The sequence below is a fragment of the Aquarana catesbeiana genome, linkage group LG04 (genome assembly GCF_042186555.1).
Source record: "Aquarana catesbeiana isolate 2022-GZ linkage group LG04, ASM4218655v1, whole genome shotgun sequence".
NCBI classification, from domain to species: domain Eukaryota; kingdom Metazoa; phylum Chordata; class Amphibia; order Anura; family Ranidae; genus Aquarana; species Aquarana catesbeiana.
Window position 1 is genome coordinate 674918045 of NC_133327.1, and position 16226 is coordinate 674934270.

Genomic DNA, 16226 nt, shown 5'->3' on the forward strand with positions numbered 1-16226 from the left:
TGAAGCTAAGCGCGCTCTTGCAAAAAAAATGTAATGTGCATGTTTTCTTTTATCTTTTTATTTTGTAAAGGAGCCTGCAAAGCATTGCAACCATGTTCACTGGATTTTAGTCTCAGTTCACAGGCTCCTGGAGGTTCTTTCTATGGCTGTTGGTCTGTACTGAGGTATGGACTTTCAGTTACTGAGCTGCTGTCAATGGACGACAAGTGTGGTGATCACAGCACTTGTTTTCCATTGATAACTACAAGCTCAGAGCTCAGGTCTTGTGTACAGTTGACCAAAGACATGAATGGCTGTGCATGGGTATACCCAGGGCTTTTTTTCTCAAACAATAGGTGCTGGAACTCAACCACGACCCCCCAAAACCCTCCCCCCCCCCCACACACACACCCTCCAAATCACATAAAATAGAGGGTGTGGTCAGTCAAATTTTGACACACTTGAAAGCAAGTGATTGTGGTGAGCAGCCCCCCCCCCCCCCCAAGGGTCTGAGCTAGAGGTGGTGGAACTGAGTTCCACAAAGTTCCCCCTGAAAAAAAGCCCTGGGTATACCCATGTATAGGGTACTGATGTATTTTCCCCACTTCTGATAGAACAGTGGGACAAGTAGGCACAGCAGAATGTTCAGGGTATGTAACTTTGGCGCCTTATAGCAGCCACCAGCCAGGATTCTCATGGATGGTTTGGACCCCCATATCCTCCCCGTATCTACTCCCCTGTTGTTGCATGAAGTAAGGGTCCACAGCAATGTGCATTGGTTGCTGCACTTGATCTTTCATCCTTGGACAATCCAGCATGTCTAAAGAAATGCAAAAAATGCAGTGGGGTTGACTTACTAAAGGTAAATAAGCTGTGCACTTTGTAAGTGTGGTTGCACTCTGCAAGTGCAGTTGTACCATAGTTTAGTAAATGAGAGGAAGCTCTACTGACTTCAGTCATCCAATCATGTGCAAGCAAAAATGCTGTTTTTTTATTTTCCTTCTATGTGATTGGATATTCTTTGAAAATGTGAAGCTTCACCTCATTTACTAAGCTCTGGAGCAACTGCACTTGCAAAGTGCACAGTCTATTTGCCTTTAGTAAATCAACCCCAGTGTAATCAGTCTTATGGCAAGGTTTTGAATGCTCATGTGATTGTTAGAAGGGTGCAAAAAAATAAAAAAATAAGAAATAATAATAATAACTTTAATTTTGTTTATATAATGTTTTGTTTATATAATATATAATGATAGTCTAAAAAATGCAAATCAAACAGCAGCAAGGCCGCAAACATTGTACTTATATCCTTTGCCTGTGTTCCAGTTGCAGGTTGAACTTGATCAAGAATATCAAGACAAATTCAAACGACTTCCCATGGAAATCCAGGAGTTTGTCCAGGAAGCTATGAAGGGAAAATTCAGTGAGGATGGTGAACATAGCTCTGCACTCTTAACGCCCGACAGTGGCAAATCTCCCAATTCTGGAAACCATAAAAGCCTGGACCACGAGGAGGAAGGAGAGGCCGGAACTCCAGAAAAGTCTTTTGACACTTCACTTTAATGTTGACTGCAACGTGGCAATACCTTATTGTGCTGGTAGGGGGGCGGGGGCGCCTACACATCGCCTGTTACTTATTGTGTGCGCTGTGAACGCTGCCCCTAGTGGTCAGTGTCGGAAGCTTAAGTGCTCTTTTAAATGCACCCTTCCAGAAGAAGTAGATTTGTATTGCACTCAGCAGTAATTTTTTTTTTTTTGTAACTATTTAACACTATTCTATGTCTTGGAAGAGTTTCTATGTAGGAATTAACATGCATTCAGTTCTGTATTGCTTCTTTGTTGGTATTGCACAACTGAAAGTAGCTTCCAGCCAAACACTCATTACCAAATAGGCAAAACAGATCAGTATGGTGTGTTCTAAGGAGCTTTTATTGAAGTCTACGTTCAGAAGACTACAGACCAGCATTTATGTTGGTTTTCGGGCTACACCGTGATTGACAGATATTTTTTGGCTTACTCACTAAAGCAGTGTCCTGCGCATTTCTATTGTGCAAAGCCCGATTTACCCGGCGGCCAATCAGGGGTCTGTTTTTACTGATCTCCATAAACTGTAAATTGGCTGCTATGGCTTACTGCACGTTGCATTGCCTTATTAAGTAAGCCCGACCGTCCTTTTTTTGAACTGCACCTGAATAGCTAAATATTTGCTTTACGTTTGCACTGAAAGATGAAACCTTTTGATTTGCAAGCACTGGTGGCTTGCCCTTTTTTTTTTTTTTGATATTTTATGTACTTGTTATATAAGTAATGACAGTTACGTCTTGACCGTGGTCAAAGCTTCGGAGGCCATCGCAGGAAGTATTTATCAGTTTATGCGTGTGCCCACAGTTATACCTCAGAGGTGTTGAGCATGTGGGTTTTATTTATGGGGAACTGAACCCTCAGGAGAAGAAAAAGGGAGCCAATTGTGCATGTCGGAACAAAGAAGACTAACTTCTTGGTTAGATTCTGCAAATTAGTAAAATAAAAATAGGTGTAACAGTTTTTTTTTTTCTGTGGTATTAGTGTTGTATTGTACGTTGAAGTAGTCTTTGGATATAAATTAATACAAAAAAAATATATAGATATATATATAAATATATAAATATATTTTGCAGGATCAAAAATATTAAAGTATTATAGTTTATGTAAACTTTTATGGAAACAATACAAAAAAAAAAAAAAAAAAAAACATTGTGCTATAAAAAAAACAAAACAAAACACGGAGATTAAGCTGTACGATGTTGCAGCTTCCGTGAAGTGATCAAATTGTTCCGTTTTATAGGTGACATGGTTCCATGTTCGTAGAATTTACAATGGGGACAGATCAAATTGTGAACTCCCGGGCCGCGCTGCCCAACACAACGGCAGCCATTCAGACGGCTCCGTATTCTAATGAGCTGTTTCAGTTTTATAGCTCAGGAGATATCGGGAGCCACATTCTTGCTGCGGCTGCAATGTATGAAGTAGTAGTTGCTCGTTAATTGTTGACTGTAGCCTTTTCTTGAAGAGAATGTCAATGGTGACGGATCAAATTGTGAACTCCCGGCCACCCTGCCCAACATAACAGCAGCCATGATTTCAGACAGCACAATATTCTAATGAGCTGTTAACGGTTTCATAGCTCAGGAGATATTGGGAGTCATGTTTTTCGTGTGGCTACAATGTATGAAGTAGTACTTGCTCGTTAATTGTTGACTGTAGGCTTTTTTAGAGAGAATATTGACTAAACAACCTTAGTTCTGGCTGCAATGTGTGAGTGTCTGTCTGTAGGCCACATATGTTCTTTGATGACAATGCTGTGTTTCCTTGCGATCAAGCCGTTTCAGTGAAACGCGTCAAGGAAAGGTGATTTTTGGGCAAGGCACACTATAGAAGCAGCTATTACACTGATGACACAATAAAGGATCTTCAGAAGGAAGAGATTTGTTGTGCGCGGCTCTTATACATCTATTTTCAAATGTTGGATAGAGCTACTGTACATCTAACTACAATTACGGTCCAGATCTTCACTCCTTATTCGATTCTCAACATTTAGGCTCAGTTTTGTTTAAAATAATAGTATTCTAGCCTGCCTGTAGTGAATCTACAACCTAAACTTGATATTTCACCTTAAAGCTAAACTCCACATTAGCTGGTGGGCTGACTTTTCTTTACTGCAGTGAAGTAATAATCATGTCTCCACCCCCATCCTATGACTGGACCATGAAGGAGCAGCAGAACACTAATGCCCCGTACACACAATCGGATTTTCCGACAACAAATGTTGGATGTGAGCTTGTTGGCGGAAAGTCCGACCGTTTTTATGCTCCATCGAACATTTGTTCTCGGACTTTCTGCCAAGAAATGTTGGCTAGCAGGTTCTCAAATTTTACGCCAACAAATTTTTGTTGTCGGACTTTCCGATCGTGTGTACACAAGTCCGTCAGACAAAAGGCCACGCATGCTCGGAATTAAGTACGAGCCGGAGATATAACTAGCGTTCGTAATGGAGACATCACGTACGTCTTGTACGTCACTACGTTCGTAATTGTTGGCCAACATTTGTGTGACCGTGTGTATGCAAGACAAGTTGGAGCCAACAACCTTCGAACAAAAATCCACGGTTTTGTTGTCGGAAAGTCCGATCGTGTGTACGGGGCATAAGAAGCTCAGCAGAGTGCACTCTCCTCCTGTAAACATATTCCTTGTCTGTATATTTGCACATCTGATTGGTTCCCAGTGCTGCCCCACCCTACCCTAATCTCAAATTTCTAATGTATAGTGGTCTACAAGATAGCAAAATAAAGTCAAACTCCATCACTAGTTGTGTTTAAAAATTAATTTAATCTTTTTTAATGAGTACACAAGTGCATTAATGAAATTATATCTGTTTGGAGCTCAGCTTTAAAGATGTTAAAGCGGATCCCTGGGAATTATATTAATTGCCAACCTCCATGGGTCCACCTTGGTATGATGTAATTATCCATAATTGAAAAGCTGCTGGGCATACTGGAAACCACGCTAGTAGCACACAGTGATACACTACATACAATGATAGACAATAAATTCGAGGTGCTGCTCCAGTGGCTTACCCTCGGCACACTGAGCGCAAGAAGTCACTTGCTCAGCACCTTCACCATCCAGAGAGCTCTGTGTATTTTTTTTTTCAGTTGGTAGATTATAAAGTCATCCGACCCTCCTCTTCACATTTCTTGGACCAGTCTATTACTAATAGGTACAGCATAGCTGACAAGGGTTTGTAAAATGGTTTGATACTGCTAACCCAGTGGTTCGCCCCTTATGTCTTGCAGCACTGGAGTCCTTTTTTTGAATCTCAGCCAGGACACCATCTATTTGGAGTTTGCATGTTCACACTGTGCTTATGTGGTTTTCCTTCAGCTGCTCTGGTTGCTTCTAACACCTCAAAGACATGCTGGTATGGTAATTGACCCTAGTAATTTTGTCTTATAAATTGGCTATGCGTGAGTACTGCATGCCAGTCCCAAGCCCATACAAATGAGCAGGGTTGAGTAAAGACTCATATTCCATATTGCTCCATCACTATAGTGGGCTGCTTCAATGGTGCCCCTAGTTTCCTGCACTTCATACCTGCTAGCAACTTATTTTTCGCTGGACACCAAGATCTCCTAAAAAAACGGATTCGTTGCATAGGAGGTTTAAAAAACCAAAGTCACTGGAAGTACCTTATTTTTTCTTTAGGAATGAGCCCCCTGTATTAGCCACCACCTAATAATATGTTTTCTACTAGTATGGGTAATAAACCTAGGATTAGGTGACCACCAGGTTAGAACTGGCCTTCTGAAGGAACTGGCCTTCTGAAGGAACAAAAGAGCCTCTGTGAACCCTCACAAACCTCTTTCCTTAGAACAAGTTTCCTAGTATAGCTAGTGGCCTAGTGCTTTGTACCTCTGCCTTGTAAATTGAGTTCCCAAGTTCAAATACCAACCAGGACCACTACCTGTGTGGCGTTTCCATGTTCCATGTGCTTGTGTGGGTTTCCTCCCACACTCTGTAGACATTCTGGTAGGTTAATTGGGCTAGAATGTTTTTACAAATTGTCTATGGACGTGTCACGACTTTCTGCATGCTGGTCCCAGCAGGGTTGAGGCAAGACCTAGCGACCAACCTCGTAAAAAAAAAAAATGGAAAAGGCCTTTAAGTGCATCAGGCTTGCTACCAGAGGGCAGGCCCAAAGAATTCTTGAGAGTTTGATATGACTTCATTGATAACAAATAAGATACTATTGTGCATATATCCTACATCTTCATATCAGATTTTTTTTTGTTAGTAAACTCCCAGATGTACAGTACTGTGAAGGGCAAAGTTTTTTTTTTACGTATTATTTAAAAAAAAAAAAAAAAAAAAGGGATAACACATACAATTCATTTTAACTGAAAATGCACTTCATTATACCTGTACATTTATTTTTTTTCAAATGTAATTAAACTTTATAATTCTTAAAAGAGAAAATTCCACTCTGAAGGAAATAGCAGTTCTATTAAATACAAAATGCATCACACACTTATATTTTGTGGCCCAGCAATATTGCACAACTGTGGGGGTCCAACAGTGGTGTATCATTGTGGTGGCCCAACTGAGGTGTACCATTGTGGTGGCCAAACAGAGCTGTACCATTGTAGTGGCCCAACAGTATTGTACAATTGTGGTGGTCCAAACGTGGTGTACCATTGTGGTGCCCAAACAAGAGGTGTGCCATTATGGTGGCCAAACAGAGTTGTCCAATTGTGGTGGCCCAATAGAGGTGTACCATTGTGGTGGTCCAACTGTGGTGTACCATTGTGGTGGCCCAACAATATTGTAAGATTGTGGTGGTGTACCATTGTGATAGCCCAACTGAGGTGTACCATTGTGGTGGCCAAACAAGAGGTGTACCATTGTGGTGCCCAAACAAGAACTGTGCCATTGTGGTGGCCAAACAGAGTTGTCCAATTGTGGCCCAATAGAGGTGTACCATTGTGGTGGTCCAACTGTGGTGTACCATTGTGGTGGCCCAACAATATTGTAAGATTGTGGTGGTGTACCATTGAGGTAGCCCAACTGAGGTGTGCCATTGTGGTGGCCCAACTGAGGTGTACCATTGTGCGGTCCAACAGTGGTGTATGATTGTGGTGATCCAACAGTGGTGTACCATTGTGGTGGCCCAAATGAGGTGTATTATTGTGGTGGCCCAACAGAGATGGAACCATGGTGGTGGCCAAACAAGAGGTGTACCATTGTGGTAGCCGAACAGAGGTGTACCATTGTGGTGGCCCAAGAGAGGTGTACCATTGTGGTAGCCATTTTCTATTCTCTGGCTCTATATGGCTTATCATTTGCCTAACAGGCTCTCGTCATTTCTATTTGCCGGGCTTGCTTAAGCCTAGCTAAGGTGGAAAGGAAGGTGTGGCCTCATTTTCCATAAGAAATACATTTGTCACCTTGATGATATACAATCATGTTACCTCTGTGTTATTGAATTTGTTTAAGCTGTGTTACTCTACTGACGTATTCACTGCCAGAAAGTTGTACAACAATTTGTAACATATTGATACTATAGAATAAAATATCATAGAAAAGTCTTTTTTGAGGAACTTAACAATTCACTTTCAAATCCCAATGACAACATTTTTTTTTTTGTAAATAGTCGTTCTACTAACTCTGACACAGACCAACCTTTTATTTCTAAATAAAATATCAGTTTAGAAGAGACGTGTATATTGACTGTACTACTTTTGAAAAGCGGTTGTTCTCGTCGTTTACTGTATATATACATTTTTATACTGTATCTATATGAAGTGACACTTTTTTTTTGCAACTGTAATGTAATGTGCTACATATCTTGCATTGTTTTGGCTATAACCGCTATAAACAATTATCAGTAAGGATCATAAGGAGACCCTGTCACCTACAGTGAAGGAAATGATATTGAACCTCATTTAATAAAAGTGCTTGAGATGAGAGTTGACCGAGTGTGTTGCCCGAGCTAACCAAATTCTCTGTTTCCTTCTCATACTACATTATGGAATAATGAGAACAATTTGGTTGAAGGCTATGACAACACGGACTGTTGGATAGTTCTTTACTCAGTCATCTTCCTGAGGCCTGGTGTTGTTTGAACCAATATCAATGAAATTGTCTCCTCTCAGTACACTGGGGACTTGCCATTGAAGCCTGGGGCAATTTGTGATACCTCAGTGGTGTCAGTATTTAATATTTTTTCCTCACAGATGTCATTAGTTTCTATTGAACTGAACAATGTAGTTCTAGACACAAAAGGCCTTTGGTATGAAAGTTTTCTAAAGGAGGAAATGTCTGTATTGTTAGTAGCAACCAAATAGATTCTCCCCTTTTGTAACCTAGGGTGGATGCAATTAAGTTGATGGTTTCCAGGGAAATGTAGACCAAGGACTAGCAGAAGCAAATTTTGGTTGATGGCTCAGTTTTGGCAGGAGGCAGGCAAGAGCACTCGTAACCAGTGAGACATACTATATGGCCGAACGTTTGCGGACCCCTGAATACCATCACAATTATATTTCCTTGTGGGACATCTAATTCCAAAACTATGGGCATATGGGGAGGTTGAGGTGTTCGAAATCTTGAGGGGATGGGGGCAAAAAAGGCCACCACAGACAGCAAATCACCTAGACACATTATAGAGCATGCTCCTAAACCTTGAGATGTGGCACCACAGGGTTTTGGAGTGTGCTCTGTAATGTGTCTAGGTGATTTGCTGTCTGAGGTGGCTTTTTTTGTCCCCCTCAGGGTTTCCACCCATACGTCCCCATGCCCTCCCATTTTTGCTCCCCCCCCCCCTTTGGTTGCTAAGATGCTGACAGAGCTACCAATAATGGTGGGATCCAGCCAGTTGCATTCTAGTAACTAATTATTCTATGTGCCATTGGTTGCTAGGTTGCAGGCAGTTTGGTTGTACAGTGTCTTTGACTTCATTGCCTGTTATGGTTCAGGTGGTCAAACAATGACCCTGTGTGGCCCAGCCTACTAGCAACCAGGGCAATGAGCTGCAGTGAGGATGGAATGTCCAGTATGGACACACCACACTCAGTGTTTTTCCCCACCAAGTTCCATCTAAGGCATTTGCCTCATTGGCATCACACCCCAAAGTGTACCCTTGCGGCAGCCCTTGCCACCATTGATGGCTTTTCAGAGGTCAGTTGACTAATGACTGTGAGGCTATTTGTCGCCTCCTTACCACCTGTTAACCCTAGGTCACGTTTGCTGGTGGTACTGCCCGCCAAATGCGTCAGCGGGCAGAAATGTTGCTGCAGCATGTGTACAATCCACTTCAGCCACTGCGTAAGGTTGAGGGAAGGCAGTCAGGCGGTGGTAAAACACTAAACCTCCTATTTTTACCACCAGGGCTACGAGCCCTAAGTGTGCCTATGGAAATTTGTGCCCACTCAGCCAAAAAGAGTGGGTGAGGTGGCTGTCAACCCTTTCCAATTCATCCTAAAGGTGTTCAATAGGGCAGGGGCTCGTTGCAGGCCATTGGAGTTCCTCTACACCAAACTCATCCAAGCATGTCTTTATGTTAGACAGACATGTGCAGAATGAAAAAAATTTGTTTCGATTCGTTATTTCAATAATTTCATTTAGTTAAATTTGTTTTCCAAATTCGGGCAAATTGAATTCAGTTCGGCTGAATTCAGAAAACTTGAATCAGCATTCAAATTTGAATTGGCGTTCAAATTAGAATTTCTTCTATTCGAGATTCAAATTTTGTAAGACGGTTATATTCTTTCTATTTTTTTCTATTCTATTCTATTCTATGCTATTGTTTTTCTATTCTAATTCTATACTATTCTCTTGTTTTCTATTCTATGCTATACTATTCTCTTATTTTCTATTCTTTTCTATTCTATTATTTTCTATGCTATTATAATCTATTCTATTCAAATTCTAATTTATTCTATTTGAAATTCGGAAAAAAGGTTATATTCTTTTTATTTTATTCTTTTCTATTCTAGTCTGTTTTTTTTTTTATTATGATTTTTTTTTACTATTCTATTCGTTTTTATTTTCTTATTTTCTATTCTAATCTGTCTATTATTTTCTATTCTAATCTATTCTATTTGAATTCAAATTTATTCTATTCGAAATTCAAATGTTAGAAGTTGGTTATATTCTTTCTTTTCTATTCCATTATACGCTATTCTATTTTTTCTGTTCTTTTCTAATCTATTCTATTCAAATATATTCTCTTCCAAATTCAAATTTCGGAAGAGGGTTACATTTTTTTCTATTTTATTTATTTATTTTTTTTCAAATCTATTCTTTTCTCTTTTATTCATTTTATTTTTTTATTCTATTTTTTTCTATTCTATTCCTTTTTTTTTTTCTCCTACTTTTAAAATTCTATTTCAAATTCATTTTCTAATTGGATTCGAATTTCTTCTGAATTTCTTTTCATTATTTTGGATTCTTTTAAATTCATTACTATTGAAATTCGGAACTTCGGATGCATCCGAATAAAAAAAAAAATTCCTCCAAATTTTCGATTTGGAACGAAACGAACAGCAGATGTCTACTTTATGGAGCACAGCCATTCTGGAATAGAAAAGGGGTCTTCCCCAAACGGTTGTCACAAGGTTGGAGGCTCACAATTGACTAAAATGTCTTTGTATACTGTAATATTAACCATGGAAATACCTGAATTCCATCATTTTGCTCATGTACTGGATGTGATGGTCAAATTTCCACAAACATTTGATCATATAGCATATTATTATTATTTCGTGTGTGTGCTGGCTGCAGGTTCCTCCATAAAGCACCCACCGTCCTCAACTGAATGAGCAACCCCAGCAACATTGTCATCTACAGTAGACACCTGAGTGCAAATAAAATAAATTAAAAATTAAAAAAATTATAATTAAAGAAAATAAATTAGATTATTAAGCCAGATGGACTTTTGACCTCTTCTGTTACCTTGTGACCACCCTGAATACTCTCAATTTCCTTACGACCGACCTGACTATGAGAGGGTTTGAAGATCCATTTGGTTGCTAGATACACAACAGAAAGTTTCTTCTATACACTTTCAAACATGAGGTCCAAAATATCTGTCTCTATTGCTTATAGGCAACAGGCGCACTTTAATTTTACTTGAACTAGTTTAAAAAATGTAAAAAAAAAATTAAAAAAAAAAAAAATTAAGGAAGGGTTTTTCTCATGTACTGGTCTTTTTGCCTTTTTCCGTGTTTGCCTTGTTACGTGTTGAACATGTGAAATAGTTCATAGTGAATTTTCTGTCTTGTAAAATAGAACATATACAATGAATATTCTTGATTGTATACTTTGGATATCTGTATACTACTGAGAACCACTTGGATTTTCCAAGTCGATACACAATAAAAAAAAGAAAAAAAATTGTCTCTACGCAAATGCCGGCCATTTTGAATTTATCATACTCCAGTTTTTTTTTGTTTTTGTTTTTTTTTATGTTCATGAAAAGATCACACACTAAAAGGACATTGTCTAAAATTTGCAAAATGAATGTTATAGTAAACATGGTATTAATATTGTAAGTGGTTTATTAGACTTTGTGATTTGTATGTCAGAGGCATAGGAATTAAAAAAAGGTACCTATGTCATTCGGCTGTTCATTTTCCAATCAGTATATAGTTCACAAATGATTTTAAATTTGGGGTAAAAATTCTATGCAATTTTGTGGCATGGTGTTTCTTCCAGCTGTAACTTTGTGCTTTCATCACAGATCCAAAGGACAAATAAAATTATTAACACAAAGATGCCTCTTTATTGTTTTTTATGTTATTTATCTACGTCCTAAACTAATTTCATTTAGGTTAATTCGTTTTCGGAATTCGGAAAATTCTAACCAGAATTTGAATTCAAACGTATTCTATTTGAAATTCTAATTTTGTAAGAGGGTTATTTTCTTTATATTTTATTCTAGTCTATACTATTGTTTTTTTCTATTATAGTCTGTTCTCTTATTTTCTATTCTATTCTAATTTTCTATTCTTTCCTAATCTATTCTATTTAAATTCTAATTTATTCTATTTGAAATTCCGAAGACGTTTTCTATTCTTTTTATTTTATTCTATTCTACTGTTTTTTTTCTATTCTATTCTCTTATTTTCTATTCTATTCTATTCTTTCTATCATCTTCTAATCTATTCTACTAGAATTCAAATTTATTCTATTCGAATTTCGGAAGCTTGTTATATTCACTCTTTTCAGTTCTATTTTTTTCTATTCTATTCATTTCTATTCTATTCTAATCTATTCTATTTTATATTTTAATTTATTCTCTTCGAAATTCGGAAGACAGTTATATTCTTTCTGTTATTTTCTAATCTATTCTATTCAAATTCAAATTTATTCTATTCCAAATTCGAATTTCGGAAGAGGGTTATATTCTATTTTGTGTGGAAAGCAATAGTAGATATGGCGCTGCTCTTATGGGATAAAATATTGGTGATCAATTACCCTGTTTAGTGCTTAATGTGATTACTTAATTTCTTAAATAATGTGTATATATGATAAAAAAATTAGCAAAAAAACTAACAAAAAAAAAAAAATATATATATATATATATATAAATGAATCCCTGTGTATACCGAAAATAAGTAATAATGATTTCTTATCAGAATGTGTTCCAAAATGAAATCTGTGGATGATTTGGATCAAAATCGATGATTATTTGTTACTACAAGGTTACAGGTTCTATTATCACTCTTATGCCCCGTACACACGGTCGGACATTGATCGGACATTCCGACAACAAAATCCTAGGATTTTTTCCGACGGATGTTGGCTCAAACTTGTCTTGCATACACACGGTCACACAAAGTTGTCGGAAAATCCGATCATTCTGAACGCGGTGACGTAAAACACGTACGTCGGGACTATAAACGGGGCAGTGGCCAATAGCTTTCATCTCTTTACTTATTCTGAGCATGCGTGGCACTTTGTCCGTCGGATTTGTGTACACACGATCGGAAATTCTGACAACGGATTTTGTTGTTGGAAAATTTTATATCCTGCTCTCCAACTTTGTGTGTCGGAAAATCCGATGGAAAATGTGTGATGGAGCCTACACACGATTGGAATTTCCGACAACAAGGTCCTATCACACGTTTTCCGTCGGAAAATCCGGCCGTGTGTACGGGGCATAAGGCATAGTTCTACCTCATTATAATATGGGTGAAATTCCAAAGTAAAGTGCCACAGTCTTATATTTTATTATCTATATGAGAGATAACATTGTGCAAATGGTGCTGATAATGCAATCAAAGTGACTTGTGCTGAGTTATACAAAAAGTGACTTATGTGCTCCAAAACCAGTATTTTTGGATAAAAAAAGTTCCATTAATTGCAAAATTCTTTAGAGTGGTTCTGAGGGGAACCCCTCGTAGGGAACAAATTGATATGGGAAACTTCTTGTCCAGGTGCTGGCTAGATGATGGTGCTTCAACAGCGTGCTCTTATACTGCTTGCACTCACCGGACTCACTTTCCCCTGCAGGGGTACAGGCAGTCACAGTATTGGCCACTGTGTAGCACTCCTGGATGTCCCCGGTCTGTGCTTTTAAATGTTGTTTTTCGCAGAAGAGAGTTTAACAAGACTCGTGGCCACTCATTACAATTAGAAGAAAAGAGGTTTAACCTTATACTACGTAGAGGGTTCTTTACTGTAAGAGCGGCAAGGATGTGGAATTCCCTTCCACAGGCGGTGGTCTCAGCGGGGAGCATCGATAGCTTCAAGAAACTATTAGATAATCACCTGAATGACCGCAACATACAGGGATATACAATGTAATACTGACACATAATCACACACATAGGTTGGACTTGATGGACTTGTGTCTTTTTTTCAACCTCACCTACTATGTAACTATGTTTCTCGGATTTACATATAAAAGAAAGGAGGGATGACCATAGTGTAAAACCGTATTGGTAAACTTTATTATAGATGATAAAGTAATGTACTCACATTTGCAAGGCAAAAAGCAAACATAAAAGAAAGCGTTGGTCCTGTCATGAACAGCCTGTGTTCATTAGACTGGAGGTGCTGGGGCCCCAGTAGAAGTCTGATGACGAAACGCGCGTAGGGCGGGACTTACGGACGTCTTGCAGCACCTCCAGTCTAATGAACACAGGCTGTTCATGACAGGACCAACGCTTTCTTTTATGTTTGCTTTTTGCCTTGCAAATGTGAGTACATTACTTTATCATTACTTTATCAGAGTGGTGAAGGAAGTACAATAAACTCACAGATTGTACAGAAGTACTTTGTTGCATAGAAGTTTTTTCATTGGAGCACTTTTGAATAAGGAATGCCATAAGAAGAATGTTCCCTGCAGCACTTTAATGGAATTTGAGGAAATTGAATACATATTTATTTATTTATTTTTATTTATTTCAGGTGCTTATATAGCGCCGTCAATTTACACAGCGCTTTACATATACATTGTACATTCACATCAGTCCCTACCCTCAAGGAGCTTACAATCTAAGGTCCCTAACTCACATTCATACATACTAGGGACATTTTAGACAGGATCCAATTAACCTACCAGCATGTCTTTGGAGTGTGGGAGGAAACCGGAGTACCCGGAGGAAACCCACGCAGGCACAGGGAGAACATGCAAACTCCAAGCAGGTAGTGTCATGGTTGGGATTCGAACCAGTGACCCCTCTTACTGCTAGGCGAGAGTGCTACCACTACACCACTGTGCCGAATACATATGGATTGCTTTCTATAGACATGGACATGGCACGCCTGTAGACTGAATTGTAGTAACTGATTTGCACTGGAGCACTTATATATTTTTTTTGAAGCACTTTAGCATGATGTGTTTAACTTTCCCAATACACTTGGATTATTTCATGTATATGGATATATGTAAAAAATATACAGTGTAGCGCTATAGACAAGGAGACATGAACTGTGATGTCCTGTGAAAAAATGATAAATACACAAAAAAGTCCAATGTTCACTGAAGGGGACTGGAAAATAATAGTTCAAAGATATGTCCATCCCATGCTTGATAGTAAATCTTCAATTGGACACAATACGAACACATACAATATGCAAATAACTGTGCAATTGTGAAGAAATTCTCTATGGGAAGAATAAGGTGGGTACTCTTATCGGATATGGTGGACCCACTTACCATTTGGTAGTGGGTCAGTCAAGCTTATGTGGACCAAGTGCCACAGGGTTACAGTTGGTTAGAAGATGGTCACTCTATGAGGGATAATTCCACTCCTGATGTTGGTCAGGCCAGAGAATCCTGGTTCTTTATGGTTCTCCAACGTGGTAAAGAAGTTCCACCCACGGTGGGGGCCATCTAGAGGTTGTTGTTGCACACACAAAGAACTCAATCGAACTGCGACAAAGTACCTCGAATTAGTGGGTCCTACACTATCCATGGAATGGAAGATCCTGCTTCTTGGAAGTTCTTTACCACCCACGGAGGGGGGGGGTTTCATCTAAAAGTTGACCAAGGTTGGCCTGACCAACACAGATGAGGAGTGGATTTATCTCTCATATTCTCTCAAGTAGCAGGATCTTCCATTCTATGGATAGCGTAGGACTCACTAATTAGGACTCACTAATTCGGGGTACTTTGTCGCAGTCCGATTGAGTCCTTTGTGTGTGCAACAACAACCTTTAGACGCCCCCCCCCCCCCCCCCGTAGGTGGAAGTTCTTTACCACCCACGGGGGGGGGGGGGTGAGGGTTCTGTCTAAAGGTTGACCAAGGTTGGCCTGACCAACACGGATGAGGAGTGGAATTATCCCTCATATTCTCTCAAGAAGCAGGATCTTCCATTTTATGGATAGAGTAGGACCCCCTAATTCGGGGTACTTTGTCGCAGTCCGTTTGAGTCCTTTGTGTGTGCAACAACAACCTTTGGACAGCCCCCCCCCCCCCCCCCCCGTGGGTGGAAGTTCTTTACCACATTGGAGAACCATAAAGAACCAGGATTCTCTGACCTGACCAACACGGACGAGGAGTGGAATTATCCCTCATAGACCATCTTCTAACCAACTGTAACCCTGTGGCACTTGGTCCACATAAGCCTGACTGACCCACTACCAAACCTTAAGTGGGTCCACATTATCCAGTAAGAGTACCCGCCTTATTCTTCCCATAGAGGATTTCTTCACAATTGCACGGTTATTTGCATATTGTTTGTGTTTGTATTGTGTCCAATTGAAGATTTACTATCAAGCATGGGATGGACATATCTTTGAACTATTATTTTCCAGTCCCCTTCAGTGAACATTGGACTTTTTTGTGTATTTATCATTTTTTTACAGGACATCACAGTTCATGTCTCCTTGTCTATAGCGCTACACTGTATATTTTTATTTCATTTGGACTTTGTTTGAGTGTTAGCTGCTTTCTGTTTTTTTTCTTTAACACTAAAGTGATTTAGCGCAGTAATTTCACCTTTATTTGCACATATGGATATATGTAATTAGACTAGCAAAGCAGTTTTTTTAGTCTTGCACTATAGTATTTAAGCATTTAATGGCACAACAAAAGTAAAGGTTGGGGCAGCACTGTGACTAGAGCTATACAGTGACCTCATTGCCATGTCCAAGAAACCAGTGATGAGATGATTGAAGCTTTGTGACATGGTGCATTATCCTGCTGAAAGGAGCCATCAGAAGATGGGGACACTGTAGTCATAAAGGGATGGACATGGTCAACAAC

At 39.2% G+C, this 16226-nt stretch overlaps 1 protein-coding gene across 2 annotated transcripts in view; it reads left to right on the forward strand.

Annotated features, from left to right (window-relative positions):
- The window catches only part of PLCB1 (phospholipase C beta 1), an 887199-nt gene extending 875919 nt beyond the window's left edge, over positions 1 to 11280 (forward strand). Inside the window, exon 32 of one of the 2 annotated variants that reach the window (XM_073628625.1) lies at positions 1309 to 11280. In XM_073628625.1, the coding sequence (XP_073484726.1) occupies positions 1309 to 1539 (231 nt within the window). In that variant the 3' untranslated portion in view covers positions 1540 to 11280. The remainder of the gene's footprint in view (positions 1 to 1308) is intronic. The other variant, XM_073628626.1, reaches the window with a different exon arrangement.
- The last annotated feature ends 4946 nt before the right edge of the window (positions 11281 to 16226 follow it).